General features: G+C 36.5%; 1 protein-coding gene across 1 annotated transcript in view; it reads right to left on the bottom strand.

The window, feature by feature from the left end:
• The window catches only part of cdh15 (cadherin 15, type 1, M-cadherin (myotubule)), a 38,449-nt gene extending 22,685 nt beyond the window's left edge, over nucleotides 1-15,764 (bottom strand). The window contains 1 exon segment of the mRNA NM_212606.3: nucleotides 15,649-15,764. Within this exon segment, the coding sequence (NP_997771.3) occupies nucleotides 15,649-15,696 (48 nt within the window). The 5' untranslated portion in view covers nucleotides 15,697-15,764.
• Between the last annotated feature and the right edge of the window lie 1,452 nt (nucleotides 15,765-17,216).

The raw sequence follows: 17,216 nt of genomic DNA, 5'->3' as shown, positions 1-17,216 counted from the left end.
TAGCAGTATATACCCTTTAAGTACAAATATGTACCTTTCGAAAAGGTATCACCCCAGTGACAGCTCTCATATTTTTACTGAGTATAAAGAAATACATCCACCAATTTCGGATTAAAAAAATCCAAATCAACTACAATGAAAACAAACTTACAGAATTAGTTCCTGCATGCGCATCAAAAAAGTCATGTGATTTTGTTATTATCATGTGATAACAAAAATGGGTGCGATGGACAGCATTAATAGACAAACCAGTGGACCTATTACATTGTAAAACATCTGAAATGTTGGTTTGATAGCCCTAAAATCCACAAAGTTTGTAATGGAAGATGTTCAGTGTTATCACACTTAAGACAGGGGTGTATGTAATTTATTAAATAAGAACAAGGCCCATGGTGGATACTTCTTCTGAATCAAACCCCATTTTCCTTTAGATATTTGGCACCAGTTTTTCAGGAAATTACAATTTTGTTCTCTTTGACTTTTTTTTTCTCTTTTGTTTAATCTATTTTGATTAATAAGTTTAATCACATTTTTGAATGAAATCATAGCTATTGTAACTTCAAACTCAATTGTGTTTTTCTAATACTGTGATATTGTGACATAATATTGATCAAGATATATACTGACATAACTAACACTGACCGAAATGACATTTGATACTGTATTGACTGTGCTGTTAAGATTGAGTCCCCAAGATCAAAGTCCGTGTTGGTGTTCAGTGTTCTGGGTGGCATTGACTGGAGGTCTCCTAATGTCTTTACCAGACCTGCACGTTTGGTTACTTCTCTCTTCATCTAGCCACAGTCAGCGTTTATGTGCGTCTGCTAATGTACTTCCCCAGCTCATTTAGGACACCTGATACCGTAGCTCTTTAATAACTTTCTTTATGTGAAACAACGCTGACTTCCTGAACCGTCCACCTGGACAGACTAAACATGTAGGATGTTAAGCAATGGCATTAATTAAATAGAGAGCAAAAAGAGGACATGCTTATATGTTCCACTGATTTCTCCTCAGAAAAAAACACCATTAATATTAGAAGGGCTGGGGAAAAATTGCTGGGAATTCTTAATGAAATGTCTCATGAAGTGCTTTGAAATATGCATTTCTCTTCAATGTTTGACATAATCTCAACCGAAACGCGAAGATAGGGTGGGATGATGTGTAGCCCCTCCCCTTTAAAAAAAAACATTAAATAGTGTTTTGTTTTATTACCTCTCTGCAGTGAGAGTGGTTGAGGTCAAGTGCATCAAATGAAAAACAAACAAGAAACATCTTGAAGTGGGCAGGGCATGCCAGATACCAGAATGTATGAGGTAACCATTGATTCATAGGCAGAAGTGACAAACTTCAAGCTTTACATGTTTATATCAGTTTTATATCTACCAAAGGTGATTTTTTTTTCATTGTTTTGGTGCACACTAGCTTATAGATATCCTAAAAACTAACAATACTGATGCCAACGTCTAAAAAACTATGAAACCTTTAATGTTTGAAGATATTAGAACATGTTTTTTAATATTTAGAGACTGCTAGACTGCTTAAGTCAGATTTTAAATGAATCCAGAATGCTAGAAACAAGAGGGTGACTTATTTAATGTATTATGGCAATTCCCAGTGTTCCAATATTTTTTCCAGGGAGGTGTGTGATTATTTGGTGAAGATATTGCAGACCCAGTATCTTTTTGACCCAAGTTTAACCAATACTTGGTAACCCCTGTCCATTAAGCCACATTAATTAAACTAAATTACAATTTACATTGAGCTGTATCATGCTTGGCGAACTGGTGATTGCATAAAAAAAAGAAAAAAAATTTTTCTCCAAAATATCTTTGATCTACAAATTTCCTATGGGTGCTGGAAATCCTTGAAAATGCTTGAAATTTAATATATTTTTTTTAGGTTTGAAAAGTGCTTAGATTTTACTGAAAATCAAATGTGTTACTTTTATAATAGTTTATCCTACTAAGTGTGTAATAGGGGTGAGGCAGTGGCGCAGTAGGTAGTGCTGTCGCCACACAGGAAGAAAGTTGCTGGGTCGCTGGTTCGAACCTCAGCTCAGTTGGCGTTTCTGTGTGGAGTTTGCATGTTCTCCCTGCCTTCGTGTGGGTTTCCTCCAGGTGCTCCTGTTTCCCCTGCAGTCCAAAGACATGCGGTACAAGTGAACTGGGTAGGCTAAATTGTCCGTAGTGTGTGTGTGTGAATGTGTGTGTGGATGTTTCCCAGAGATGGGTTGCGGCTGGAAAGGGCATTTGCTGCGTAAAAACTTGCTGGATAAGTTGGTGGTTCATTCCGCTGTGGCGACCCTGGATTAATAAAAGGACTAAGCTGACAAGAAAATTAATGAACGAAGTGTGTAATAATTAAATATTTACAAACAAAATCGCAATAAAGAGAGTAATTAAGAGTAACCCAGGCTCATTCTGAAAATGTACCGCTATAAACATTTCTGAAGAGCGCCAGATATGTCCCAGGTGGTAGGTTTTTTTTTTTGCAGGCCACTGTGTATGCTTTTTGAGATCTCAAATTTCTCTTGCGAGTGCCATTCATGCCAGCTGTTCTCGTGTAATTCTGATGTTTACCACATCCTCATCTTGTTATTTACTTTTTTTTCTTTTTTTCGGCTTTTTGTTTTTGTCTTACCCGCTTTTTGTCTTACTTTTCTTCAACAGACTGTAACCCCGTCAGCGTGGTCAACTCCTCTCTGTGTCTCAAGTCTATCGATGTACATATTGAGCTAACTGGACAAACATAACAGCCGGTAAGGCCGTCCATACGGTGGTAAGCGTTCAGCGGGAAAATGGCAAGCTAACTGGACAAATATAAAAGCTGGACAGCCGTCTATACGGAGGTACGTAGCATTCGTTTTAAAGACAAAATGCAGCCATACGTACTTCTAGTAACATAATTTACAATCTCCTAAATGCATAGGGCTACGTTTTCAGAATGAGCCTAGGTTGCGTAATCCAATGATTGGCTTAAAGGAAACATCAACATTTTTCCTTAGAATACTATACTATACTATATTATACTATACTATACTATACTATACTATACTATACTATACTATACTATACTATACTATACTATACTATACACCGTATAAAATGCTGGATTCCAAACAATTCCTTCATGTTGTCCCAACACAAATCAATTAAGTAAACGTAATCGCTTTTACAAATTTAAATGGATTAAACCTAATATAAAAAAACTATCATAAGTAAACATAAGAATTGTGTTGTTTCAACTCGTTTTAAATAAGTAGTGAGCAGCAAAAGTAATTTTTTGAGTCTAAAAAATAGCATCTGATATAATGTGATGAATATGGCTATGTACAGTTGAAGTCAGAATTATTAGCTCTCCTTTTAATTTGTTTAACAGAGCAAGGAAATTTTCACAGTATGTCTGATAATATTTTTTAAATTCATATTTGTTTTATTTCGGCTAGAATAAAAGCAGTTTTTATTTTTTTAAACATAATTTTAAGGTCTATATTCTTAGCCCCTTTAAGCTATATATTTTTTCGATAGTCTACAGAAGAAACCACCATTATACAATAACTTGCCTAATTACCCAAACCTGCCTAGTTAATCTAATTAACCTAGTTAAGCCTTCAGTGCCACTTTAAGCTGTATAGAAGTGTCTTAAAGAATATCTAGTCAAATATTATTTAATGTCATCGTGGCAAAGATAAAATAAATCAGTTATTATTAGGGATGGGAAGATTAACCGATATGTATCGATACGCGGTCATGCGCGTGCACGATGCGAGTGCATCGGTTAAGCAGCAGAGGATGAATGAAATTTTGGAAGCAAATCGAGATGCATCGGTTTTTGCGAGATGCATCGATTTTTCCGAGATACAGCTTATATTTTTAATATAGAATGTATTTTTTATTTATTAACAAGTGTTGTCAACCTGTTTTTGGCGGTGTTGTTGTGAAAGCATCTTCCAGTGTTTCTGCATCCCCGGCTTTCGCACTGCTTCAACCAACTCCAAAAGTGGTGAGAAAAGCATTGCAAGTTTTTTTTCCATGCGCAACAGTTCTGCTCGCTCTACGCCAATAACGAATGCTATTGCATTGTTCATCTGCAAAGATATTCAGCCTAGTGTCACGGAGAACGAAAGTTTTAAACACCTCCTCCTGTTAATTTTTATTTAATTATAATAATAATAATATTAATAATAATAATGATAAAAATAATTGGGTGTCACGGTGGCACAGTGGGTAGTTTGACCACCTCACAGCAAGAAGATTGCTGGTTTGTTATATTTTTATTAGCCTGTTGTTTACAGTGACAGTGATGTTTCAAAGCAGCACAACACTGCTAGTTCACAACCTTAAGTTTTGAATAATCAGTGGCAAAATATATCTTTGTAAAACTTGTTTTCATAGTTGAAAAGTTAAATCACAATTCTTGTTGTGCAATGGTAAACCTTTATGTTGAAAGAGTGCAAATATATATATATATACATTTATAATATTTATTGCACTTATACATTCTGTTTATCTTGAAAATACTTAAATAATATGTGCTATATGTTCTAAAATGGCCCTCTACTGTAAACTGACACTCTGGCTCTGAGAGAAAAGCCAGTTTGTAAAAAAAAAGTCTTGGTTTTGCTTGGTTTATAAATAATCAAACTCATTCAATGGCACAGCATCCTCTTTCACATCATCTCATAAACTTGATCTAATTAGTTAGTGCTGAAATATCGCATCGTATCGTGATATGGGTGTGAATCGTATCGTGTTGCATCGCAATATGTCACAAATGTATCGCTAATATATCGGATCGTATTGTTTGTATCGAGATGCGTATCGGATCGGCATTATAGCTTAGATGCCCAACCCTAATATATATTAAAAAAGAAAAACCTTAAAAAAGAAAAGATTCTGCTAAAAACTCCTTCTGATTCCTTCCAATCAAGTTGGATTAAATTTAACATGATGCCAAATTCATTCAATTTTTCCATTAATTCCTTTTGGTTTCTCATTCAATGAGACATAATGGAGTTCTCAGTTGTGCAATGTGAGCTGCATGTGAAAACATTTGCTCAGTAGAAACACTAATCTGACTAGAGCTCAAAATACCCCACCATCTGAACCATACACTAATACCTCCAGAGACGGCAGGTGCCAACCGCAGACACTGCGGCAACCCCCAAACTCACATTGAGATGTACACCAAAAACATGCATCTTTCCTTTACACCCGAGTCTTACAAATGGCAGAGAAAGTGTAACGTTTTATAGCCTTTTAGTATCTTGGAGAGCATTCCAATAAACATTTGTTGCTCTCTGTGTCACGTTTAACCCAGTTTAGCTCTGCTTTTACCAGAGTAAGACATTCCTCAAGCTCCAGGCACATATGGCAGGGTCAGCTGGCATTGATGCTGCAGGCGTGACTAACTGAATGAGATATGCTGCATTTCTGAACAGGAGAACAAACTTACTGAGTGTGGAACACATTATAGACCTACACATATGTGTCAGACAGAGGTTTGACCTTTTTTTTAATGTTCATGCAGCCTGAACAGTGGATGTTGATGTAGTTTGTCATTTAAAGGAATAGTTCAATCAAAAATTGTAATTCTGACTCATTGAAACCCTTGACTTTATCCAAACCAGTTTGAGTTGTTTGTTTGTTGAACAGAAAAGAAGATATTTTGAAGAAGGTTGTAACCACTGTCTTTTCATAGTATTTGCTTTTCTACTATGGAAATTGGTGGTTACAAGTTTTCAATAAACTTCAAATTCACTTCATTTGTGTTGAAGATCAACAGATAATGGCATTATATTATTAGTGTTTATATGTTCATTTTTTGTGTTTGGCATTCATCTGTATTATTTGTAATTCAGTCAATAAAAAGTTTAAATTATAAAAAAGGCCTCCAGTAATCTCCTGCTAAAGAGAACTACTGATTCCTGCCAATCAAATTGGATTTAATTTCATATAAAGTAAAATACTAACTGGTTTGGAACAAGATAAGGGTGAGTAAATTTTCTCTTTTGGGTATACAGTCCCTTTATGATAACTCTACAGAAGTTAAGTTAGCTCTGTATAAAATAGTTTATTTCTAGTGTTCAATACTTGTAAAACATTTAGTTTTAAATGTATAGAATAATACTGTCCCAGCTCCCAGGCACATACTGTGTTTTTACAGCACCACTTCTGTAAATTCTGTACACTGTAAAGATTTGCCCTGTAAATTACCAGTAAAATACTGGCAGTTACAGCTTGCAGTAATGTATTGTTATCTAAAGTCTGTTACTGTAAAGATACATGCACTGAATTAAAACTCATCTAAACTCATTTCATTCATGGAATAAACCAGCTCAATTTGGCCAACTGCTGTTGAAGTTTTTTTTTTTTTTTACTCTCTTAACTAGAACATGGACTGGTTACTTTGAAACACATTGGAAAATAGCTAAATATTTTATATAATCAATCACACTACTGAGCTTTAAGTAAGCATTCAGGGCATCTAGAAAGTATTCATAGCGCTTCACTTTTTCCAAAAATTTTTTTATGTTACTGCTTTTATTGTTGTTGAAATTGTTGCAAACTTAATAAAAATAAAAACCTGAAAAAATCTCATGTGCAGAAGGATTCACAGCCTTTGCCGTTAAGCTCTAAATTGAGCTCAGGTCCATTCTGTTTCCACTAATCATTCTTGAGATGTTTCAGCAGCTTAATCTGAGTTCACCTGTGGTCAATTCAGTTGATTAAACATGATTTGAAAAGGCATACACCTGTCTATATAAGGTCCCAGGGTTGACAGTGCATGTCAAAGCACAAACCAAGCATTAGGACAAAGGAATTGTCTGTAAACCTCAGAGGCAGGATTGCCTTGAGGCACAAGGCTGGGGAAGGTTACAGAAAAAAAATCTGCTACTCTGAAAGTTCCAATGAGCACAGTGGCCTCTGTCATCCGTAAGTGGAAGATGTTTGGAACCACTAGGACTCTTCCTAGAGCTGGCTGGCAATCTATGCTGAGTGATTTGGGGAGAAGCGCCTTAGTCAGGGGGGTGATCAATAACCCGATGGTCACTGTCTGAGCTCCAGCATTCTTTTGTGGAGAGAGAAGCAATCCACAAATCAGGCCTGTGTGGTAGAGTGGCCAGACGGAATGTCAGAGTGCTCTTGACATCAGACTGGGGTGATGGTTCATCTTCCAGCAGGACAATGACCCAAAGCACAAAATATCAATGGAGTGGCTTCACAACAACCCAGCCAGAGCCCAAACCTAAATCCTATTGAACATCTCTGGAGAGATATGAAAACGGCTGTACACTGTCGCTTCTCATCCAACCTGATCTTGAGAGGTACTGCAAAAAGGAATGGGCAAAAATCCCCAAAGACAGGTGCACCAAGCTTGTGGCATCATATTCAAAAAGACTTGAGGCTGCAATTGCTGCCAAAGGTAAATCAACAAAGAATTGAGCAAAGCGTGTGAATACTGATGTACATGTCATTTTACAGGTTTTTATTTTTAATAAATTTGCAACAATTTTCAGAAATCTTTTTTCACATTGTCATTATAGGGCATTCTGAGGAAATAAATGAATTTAATGCATTTTGGAATAAGACTGTAACATAAAAAAATGTGGAAAAAAGTGAAGCGCTATGAATACTTTCCGGATGCATTGTATTGCAGCATCCAGAGAAAAACTAAAGTTAAGATGTCAAGGGTGAAGAGCTCAACTAAAGCAGTCACTGACCTCCATTATGGTGACTCCATACTAAATAAAACACCCTATAGCCTCTGTTTATTCTCTATAAGAACTGTATAGAATTCAAAGCAGTCAGTAATAGGTAAATCTGCTGATGCTGTTCGTGAAGTTGTTTAATGATCTTCTGCTGATACTTAAGATGTTTTAATTTAGTTGATTTTACAAGTTTTCCTTTTGTCAACCAGGAATCTGTTAGCATTAGCTATTAACCTCCATAACTTGCCCATGCTGTCATATCATGCTAATTCATACAGGAGATGGCTTTTATTATTATCTCCAATTAATGCTTTCCTGTCTGTTTTTTTCCCCCTAATCCAGGATTAACATAATCAAGGAACTATTCCACTGTTGATTTATATCTGAATGTCAGGAACTGTGAGTAACCCAGAGTTGCCACAAAGACTGACAATGAGCAGCTGGACTGGTGCATGAACTTAACACTGGCTGCTTTATTAACAGATTTTTTTTTTGCTCATTGCATGACCTGGGATCGTCGGCCTCCTATTTCCGCTGCCAAGATTACCATGTGAGACAAATGGGGTTAAGTCTGCATCTGGGAACAGCTGTGCATCACCATAGCAGAAGCACCCACCGGCAGTGAATCTCAATGCAGCCCCTGTCCTCTCAGCTTTCCTGATAACATCCTAGCACTCCCTGCCTGAACATCAGAGGAATTTAAAGAATTAAATGACCTCAGCTTGCACACATTATTAGTCAATATATCATATTAGTTAGTAGCAAAGATTTCAGTGTGACTAATAACAAACTGTTCCATCGCCTCCATTCTATATCAACACAGTGGAAAAAGCAAAAAAAAAACATCTATGCTGCATTGCAGTTCACATACTATCCATCCTAAATAGTATTCAAAAATAGAATTAGTATGTCTCAAACCAGAGTACACTCACCGGCCACTTTATTAGGTACACCTGACCAACTGTTAACGCAATTTTGTGATCAATCAATCACATGACAGAAACCCAATGCATTTAGGAATATAGACATGGTCAAGATGATCTGCTGCAGTTCAAACCGAGCAACAGAATAGGGAAGAAAGGTGATTTAAGTGACTTTGAATGTGGCATGGTTGTTGGTGCCAAACTGGCTGGTCTGAGTATTTCAGAAACTGCTGATCTACTGGGATTTTCACGCACAACCATCTCTAGAGTTTACAAAGAATGATCCAAAAAAGAGAAAATGTCCAGTGAGTGGTAGTTGCAAATGCCTTGTTGATACAACATTTGGATGGTAGGGTCAGAATTTGGAGTCAAAAACATAAAAGCATTGCTTCATCCTGCCTTGTATCAAAGGTTCAGGCTGGTGGTGGTGGTGTAATGGTGTGGGGGATATTTTCTTGGCACACTTTGGGCCCATTAGTACCAATTGAGCATCGTGTCAACGCCACAGCCTACCAGAGTATTGTTGCTGACGATGACCATCCCTTTATGACCACAGTGTACCCATCTTCTTATGGCTACTTCCAGCAGGATAACACGCCATGTCATAAAGCATGAATCATCTCAGACTGGTTTTTGAACACGACAAAGAGTTCATTGCACTCAAATGGCCTCCACCATCACCAGATCTAAATCCAATAGAGCACCTTTGGCATGTGGTGGAATGAGAGATTTGCACCATGGATGTGCTGCCAACAAATCTGCAGCAACTGCGAGATGCAATCATGTCAATATGGACCAAAATCTCTGAGGAATATTTCTAGTACCTTGTTAAATCTATGCCAAAAAGGATTTAGGCAGTTCTGAAGGCAAAAGAGTGTCCAACCCGGTACTAGTAAGGTGTACCTAATAAAGTGGTCGTTAAGTTTATGTTGAAAAATAATGCCAAAAGTTCCCGTATGGTTTACTATTTCTGGTAAAAATTCAAGATCCATACTCTAATCGCTAATATTGCTCACAATACAATGCGTGTTGGACGTGTATTTTATTAGAGCTACAAAATCAAGTAAAAAGTGTAAACAAACAAACCACAAACATATCCATCAAGTTTAGATGCTTCAATAAAGATGCTAAAATGACTATTAATTAACATCTAGCCAACTAGAAAATATTTAAATTGGGTTTTCCGTGTTATATTTCATCTGCAACAACAATGTGAACTTATATCAAGATATGTTTGGACATTAACAAATGGCAGATTCCTCAATTATCCTGCTGCTGCTTCTCCAGTAAGGTAGGTAATTAAATATGGAAGAAATGTGGATAATGTGTCGAGATGATTGACAGGGGGCATAAGCAACATATCAATCTGTTAACGAGGTGGTAGTATATCCCAAAGCTTGCATACTCCTCTATTACACACTCAAAAGTATATACTTTTCCTTTACAAAACAAGTACATACTTTTAGGGTGTAGTATAAGTATGTGAATTGGGACACAGCAATAGTTTTTGTTCAAAGTAAGCTACTACTTTCGCCAACTACTAGCCTGGCAAACATATTGCAGCTTTTCAGATGCAGATCTGTATGAATGAACATTCATGAACCATACATAAAACCTAAATGTACACTGTTAACACGGAAATTTCAAGTATGGCAGGAGACAAAAAAGTTATTTTAATGTATACAAAACTAAATTGAACAAGATATGAAATCCATATCCATTTATTAGCTTTTTTACTATTCTGAAACCATGTAATGTTTTGTTATCTATTGTTTTATTAAAGAATATTAGACTAGGACAGTGGTCGCAATCTGTTGTTTAAGAGTGACTGGAAAATCTTTATCACTCTCCCAGTAGTAGATCCCCAAAAAGACTAAAGAATAAATACAATAAATGCATTTCGAGTGATGTAAAATCACTTTATTTCTCAAGATCCAAAAGCTGTTTTTTATTTTCATTATGGTTAACTGCTGCAACGTTGATATACAGCTCTTCATATGAGCCTCAAAGTAATAAGGGGCCATTTACATATTTTGTGTTTTGCACACTCAAGTTTGTTATTTCAAATGTAAAGCACTTCCAGGTACACCTACATTGCAGCAAGTTAAAAACATCTCAAATATTTTATTTAAACTGTGAAAAAGCTAGAGAAAACTCTCTCTGCTATTAAAAAACAGCTTTAAAAAGGCCACTATCACTTCAAACAATGTGTTCACGCTCTAACATTGACAAAACCGCACTTATAATTGCTGAATTATATTGAATTCTTCCTTAGTCCCCTATTTAACTGTTAACTATTCCAGCATATGTTTATGCAGTGGATGCCCTTCCAGCTGCAACCCAGTGTTGGGAAACACCCATACACAGTCACATTCACACACAAATTTATACACTAAGGTCAATTTAGATCATCCAATTCACTTATAGCACATGTCTTTGGATTAGTGGGGGAAACCAGAGCACCCGGAGGAAACCCATACCAACACGAGGAGAACATACAAACTCCACATAGAAATGCCAACTGGTCCAGTGCTAACCACTGAGCCACAGTGTGGCCCTGAATTAGATTATAATGTCTAAATATATTTATCATTGTTTAGTTAGAATTTTTGAGGGGAGTTTTATTGCAGCTCATTTATAAAATTCAAATGTAGAACTGAAAGGATTACAAAAACAAAAAGTAGATTAGTGCTTATTACATCAGTTCAAAAATGTTAAATTAAAGGCCACAAGTTGGAAAAGCAGTTGGAAAACATAGCTTTATTTTTCTCTCAGTTTTTGGCAACACAGGGTCATTGTGAAAATATTCCCCTGCATACACTTCTGGAGAGTGTGAATTATGTAGCCAGAGCTACATATTACTGCAGTTCGTTTGACTTCTGTTTCTTTTCTTTTAGCCACACTAGAATAATAATCAGGAAAAATGAACTCTGATAGAAGAGCTGGTTCCAACAACCTTTTCTTTATCGGTGAAGTAGTAAAACCGCACGATCATCACCCTAGCTCTTTGATTCTCACGGTCAGCCGAAGATACGGGGCCAATACAATGCGCTCTCTCCATCAACGGGGAAGCTGAAAACAACTCTGATCTGATTACGTCCTGGAAAAAATGCATCATAAATGTGACCAGATCACTCCCTTCTACTCCTGGAAGGCCGATAACCTGGAGATTACAACGCTGAGAGCACGATTCCAAGTCCTCCACGTTCTCGGTGGGTAGTTTATTAGCTGAATTCAACTTTAGCATCGTCTACTCCAGTGCTGCAAGGAGGTCACTGTAACCGTTCATGTGCTGATCAAGTTTGTCAATACGTCGACCTTGTGACTTGATGCTTGATTAAAAACTCTCAAGAGATGCAACAACTAGAGCAAGAGCAGAGTCAATTGCTGCTTTCACCTTCTGCCATGGTGCAAGTTAGTTTGGAGATCAGAGTGGCATGCAGATTTTCCAGATCCAGCGGCAGCCTGTCACCATGAGTCTCTGTTGCAGCCTCTGATGCTTTGAGTTTTTCTGCCTTTCAGACGTCATATGTCCATCCAAACTAAAACGGTTTGATGCGCGATACAAAAATTAAACCACCAAGTGAGTTCGAAGATTCAAGCAGCCAGCCAGATATATTAAATGACAAAATGCTCGGGAGCTAACTTCAAGTGCGTCTACCCCCTCAAACACATGCTTTACCGGAAGTCCCTTCTGTTTCTTTTCGCACTTACTAGCTGACGTAGTCTCCCTGTGGACGGCTTTATCACTGTCAACAGTTTCCCTAGTAGTTTGCCGTGTACATCAGTGGATGCAGAAAGGAATTGATCCTGATGATGGGGTTCGAGTTTACAAAGAACTGTTCCAGAAAGCAGGTAAGCCAAAAACAAATGGTAAAAATTTAAATAAACAAATAAATAACAGGGTGAGAACGTGGTAAGGTCTGAAAGCGTGGTAAAAATCAGGCGGCCATGAGGGCTTTTCTTTTTCTGGATTGCTTTTGAAAACTGTTAGTTGGGATTAGGGAAGTTTAGTCAATCTGTGCTTTTTAAAACACTATTGGTTGGGTTTAGGGAAGGGGGAGGGTGGGTCAGTCGATTGGTCAGTCAGTCACTCACTCAGTCAACAATGGTCTCTGGTGTATTGGTGTATGTAGATCTTGTCTTTCTGCAAGGCCAAGTTTAGGGATCTTAGGCTAAAAAAGGTTGGTGGGCAGTGGACTAGATATATTTCATACAAAGTTTCTAATTGAGCAAAACTAGACTTGAGCTTGCAAATGGCAATTACTAATCACTAAAAATAAGTCAAATAATTACTAATACTTGAATCAAATGACCTTCAAAACATGAAGTCTAAGTAACTTTAAAGCAGTTGTTCTCAACAGCAGTTGTTCTCTCCTGTCTATGTACAGAATGATGAAAGCTTGCCACAAGAGCAGGCCCAGGACAAATCTCTCATTTCAGAATCTGTGTCCTATTGCAAATCTAAACAGTCCTGATCACTGACTGTGGGGAATATTTATGGCAGTGTGGCTTTGTTTGCATTCTCATTCATTGTCTTCATGATTACACCCCCTGTCAGACCAAAGGGGGCCTTCAAACTGTGAAGTCAAGCGAGGGCCAAGCCAGCTGAGTTTCTATTCTTATTATTCTTTATCTGTCATCATTCAATTCATCAGAAACGAAGCATGTTTAGATCATTCATTTCCACCAATCGTTTAATTCATCTGACAGCTAGTAATTGCAGCCAGTTGAAGACAACGTTAACAATCAATTACTTGACACTGCAGCACTATAGATGATTTTAGCAGATGTGGCCCAAGGTCAAAACTGTAACCACTTCCTAAACACAGAATCTTTAGCCTTTAGGGCTAATCAAGTGAAATAGCCTTCTATTTAAACATTGATTTCCATCGAAAACTTTGAAGCTTTTATTACAGTACCTTTATCGTTTTAAGTTTATAACATTTGACTTTACTAAGACATTCTCAAACTTTTTTCTCTAAAACATGAGGAAGAAAATACGAAAAGAATCGAAATATGCTAAAGAAAACATTTGTGACAGCAAACCAGTCTGTTAATGTGTCAAGCTGCTAAAATTACAATCTAACTATGGTTAGCAACTGCTTTACTCTGTAAAAAGTGATAAGTTACTTAAAGTAAACAACAACATTGCCTTAAAATAACAAGTTACTTTTCTTAAAAATAAAGTAAGTATACATTGTAACTTGGACCTATTTAGTTGACTTTACTCAAAAACACAAAAATACCAGCATATTTTCACATTACTTTTATTAACACATTTAGTTCCTTTAAAACAAGGGACTTAAGATTGTAATATATTACTTTTTTTCACCACACTTTCATCTAGTGTTAAAATACATAATGATTATAATTACCAAACATACTAATTATAATATTTGAGAATTTGAACTGTTTTTATACAATCATGAGTTGGAGAAAATTATTTAGAGAGTTATGGTTAAAAAATGAAAGAGCAACTTAGTTTTAGTATGTTATTAATGAATACTAACACATAAATAATACTAATATATTAATATATTAACTATTAATAACCATTACATTAATAAACATCTCATGTTTGGGTGATTTTGGCTCAAGAATGTATTAATTACGCTTATTGTTTGAGAAGTTACTGTAATAAAAACAACAACAAACAACAAAACACACACTTTTAATTACAAATTTAGTCGGTGAACATGAATTTTAAAGTTGTTTTCGAAAATTAATTTTTCAACCTTGAAGCATTTATTACAGTAGATTTACTTCATGCCAAAAATTGCTGCTTGTTCAAACTACTAACAGTTGAAGCATTATTAGCCTCCCTGTTAACCCCTTCCCCCCCCAATTTCTGTTTACCGAAGAGCAGATTTTTTCAACACATTTCTAAACATTAAAGTTTTAATAACTAATTTCTAATAACTGATTTATTTTATCGTTGCCATGATGACAGTAAATAATATTTTACTAGATCTTTTTCAAGGCACTTCTATACAGCTTAAAGTGACATTTAAAGGCTTAACTTGGCAGGTTAGGCTAATTAGGTATGCTATTGTATAACCATGGTTTGAGACAATCAAAACAAATATTGCTTAAAGGGGCAAATAATGTTGACCTTAAAATGTTTTTTTTTTTAAATTTAAAACTGGCCGAAATAAAACAAATAAGACTTTCTCCAGAAGAAAAAATATTATCAGACATACTGTGAAAATTTCGCTGCTCAGTTAAGCATAATTTGGAAAATATTTAAAAAAGAAAAAAAATCAAAGGGGGTTTATTAATTCTGATTTCAACTGTAAAGTAAGTTAACACAATTCTTCATTGACACAAATTAATTAGGTTAGCCTAATTGTTTTATGTTCAATCAACTTAAATTTGTAAAAATAATTAATGCTACTTAATTGATTTGTGTAGGGACAACATGAAGGTATTATGTTGAACCCAGCATTTTTATAGTGTAATTCATTGAGCAATTTGCTCTGTAAATATAAAAGACAATGTTAACCCTTTTTTTTTTTTAAATACGACTGGGAAAAATGTCTGTTTGTGAAATACATATAGACACATCTGTGAGAGTAGGTCAGTTGCTTCTGAACAGCTTAAGTAGTATCATTTTATAAAGAAAAAAAAATCTTATGATCAGTGTAAAAAAAGCTCTTGATATCATCCCAATGCAAATCAATTAAGTTAACTTCATGGTTTTTACAATTTTAAGTTGATTAAACATAAAACAATTAAGTTACCTTCCCCCAAAATCCAAAACATTTTTGAACAAGCAGCAAAAATGTTTTATGGAGTTATGATTGTTATGTTTTAATGTTACATTTCATATTCTCTGCATGATTCAATCTATAAACATCTCTCTTTTTATTGCTTAATTGCATCATATATATGTATATTATATTAACATTCCACATTTTTATTATTGTACTGTACATAAATGGATTAGGGCCTTGCATTAAAATGTGCAGCATACACTGATAAAAACGTAGAAGGTAAATTTGAACTCACCTGACACACAATGGTCAGCAGTGCCGCCAAAACCACCACTGCCTTCATCTTCAGCCTTTTTGATCCTCAATGACCACAGTAAACCACTGCCAAACCATACAACACCAGTGTCCGGCGACTGAAGTAAAGTGTGCAGCAAGACACTGAGGTTCCTCGTGTATGTGTGTGTGTGCAGGGCTTGAGTGACAGCACATGTGTGAAGAACCCTGCCCCCACAATACACTCTCTCACACACACACACACACACACACACACACACACACACACACACACACACACACACACACACACACACACACACACACACACACACACCCATCTACTTCACAATCCGTGACCCATTCAAACACATGCAGATACTCATAATAAAAAACACTAAAAACTACATGAAGTAAACATTGTCACATTAAATTCATCCTTAATACAAATCAGCTTGAGTATTAGTACGTTTCCATTCCAACTGAAATATGGCGCAAAACATTTGTGAAAACTGATTCTGTCCAATGAGTCAAAGAGAACAAAATCGTGACGTCATGATAATCTGGCACCAAATATCAACAAGAAAAATGGAATTTGCTGTGGTAGAAGAAGTCACCGAGGGCCTTTTTTTCAACCAGGCTCATTCTGAAATCCTAGTCCTGTGGACGTTTCTGGAGACCGCGATGTACGTCCCGGGAGATACGAATTTTTGCAGTTTTTGTTTTTGCGAATCCACAAGAGGTCGCTGTGTGCGCTTTTTTGTATCTCAAATGTCTCTCATAAATGCCGTTCGTACCCACGCTGTTCTCACGTAAACCCACTGGAGACCGTCTGTCTGACTGACTGAATGATTGATTGGGCAACCAGCGAATCGACTAACCCACCCTCCTCCTTCCCTAAACCCAACCAGTTTTACCGATTGACCCGCCCACACGCTTACTTCCCTAAACGTGACCAACAATTTACAAAAGCCGTCCAGAAAAAGAAAAGCTACGGAGTTTCGGATTTTACCACATTCTCACCCTGTTATGAACTTGTTCATTTAATTTTTTGGATTCTGTTTTTGTCTTACCTTATTTCGGGAACCACTCTTCCCTGGACTCGAACCATCCTCATCGTGGTCAGCCGGTAAGAGAAAAGGAACAGTGTCATCCCGCCCCATAGCGTTTGCTTAAAAAGTTAAATGCAGCCATACGAACCTCCGGCTACATAATTCGCAGTCTCCAGAAACATCCACAGGACTACGTTTTCAGAATGAGCCTGGGTTGCTTTTTTCTTATATAATAAATGACTTGCTCATCAGAAAACACACAGTGGCTTTTGGAAGTGTGAGATGCTATAGGAACGCAGACGCTAAAGACGGGAGGTACCTTCTGAGAGGTAATAACACTTTTTCAATATCAAATAAAAAGTTTGTACTACTTATATGTGTGCATAATTTTTTTATAAAGATTTAAAAATTTATTTTTGCATTGACATTTCTATTAGGCAAGTTCATTCATTCATTTATTCATTCATTTATTTTCTTTTCAGCTTATTCCCTTCATTAATCAGGGGTCACCCACAGCGGAATGAACCGCCAACTTATC

The sequence above is a fragment of the Danio rerio genome, chromosome 7, assembly GCF_052040795.2.
Source record: "Danio rerio strain M-AB ecotype USA chromosome 7, GRCz13ab, whole genome shotgun sequence".
NCBI classification, from domain to species: Eukaryota; Metazoa; Chordata; class Actinopteri; order Cypriniformes; family Danionidae; genus Danio; species Danio rerio.
Note: the sequence above shows the minus strand (reverse complement) of the source record. Positions and strands in the feature narration are given on the sequence as shown.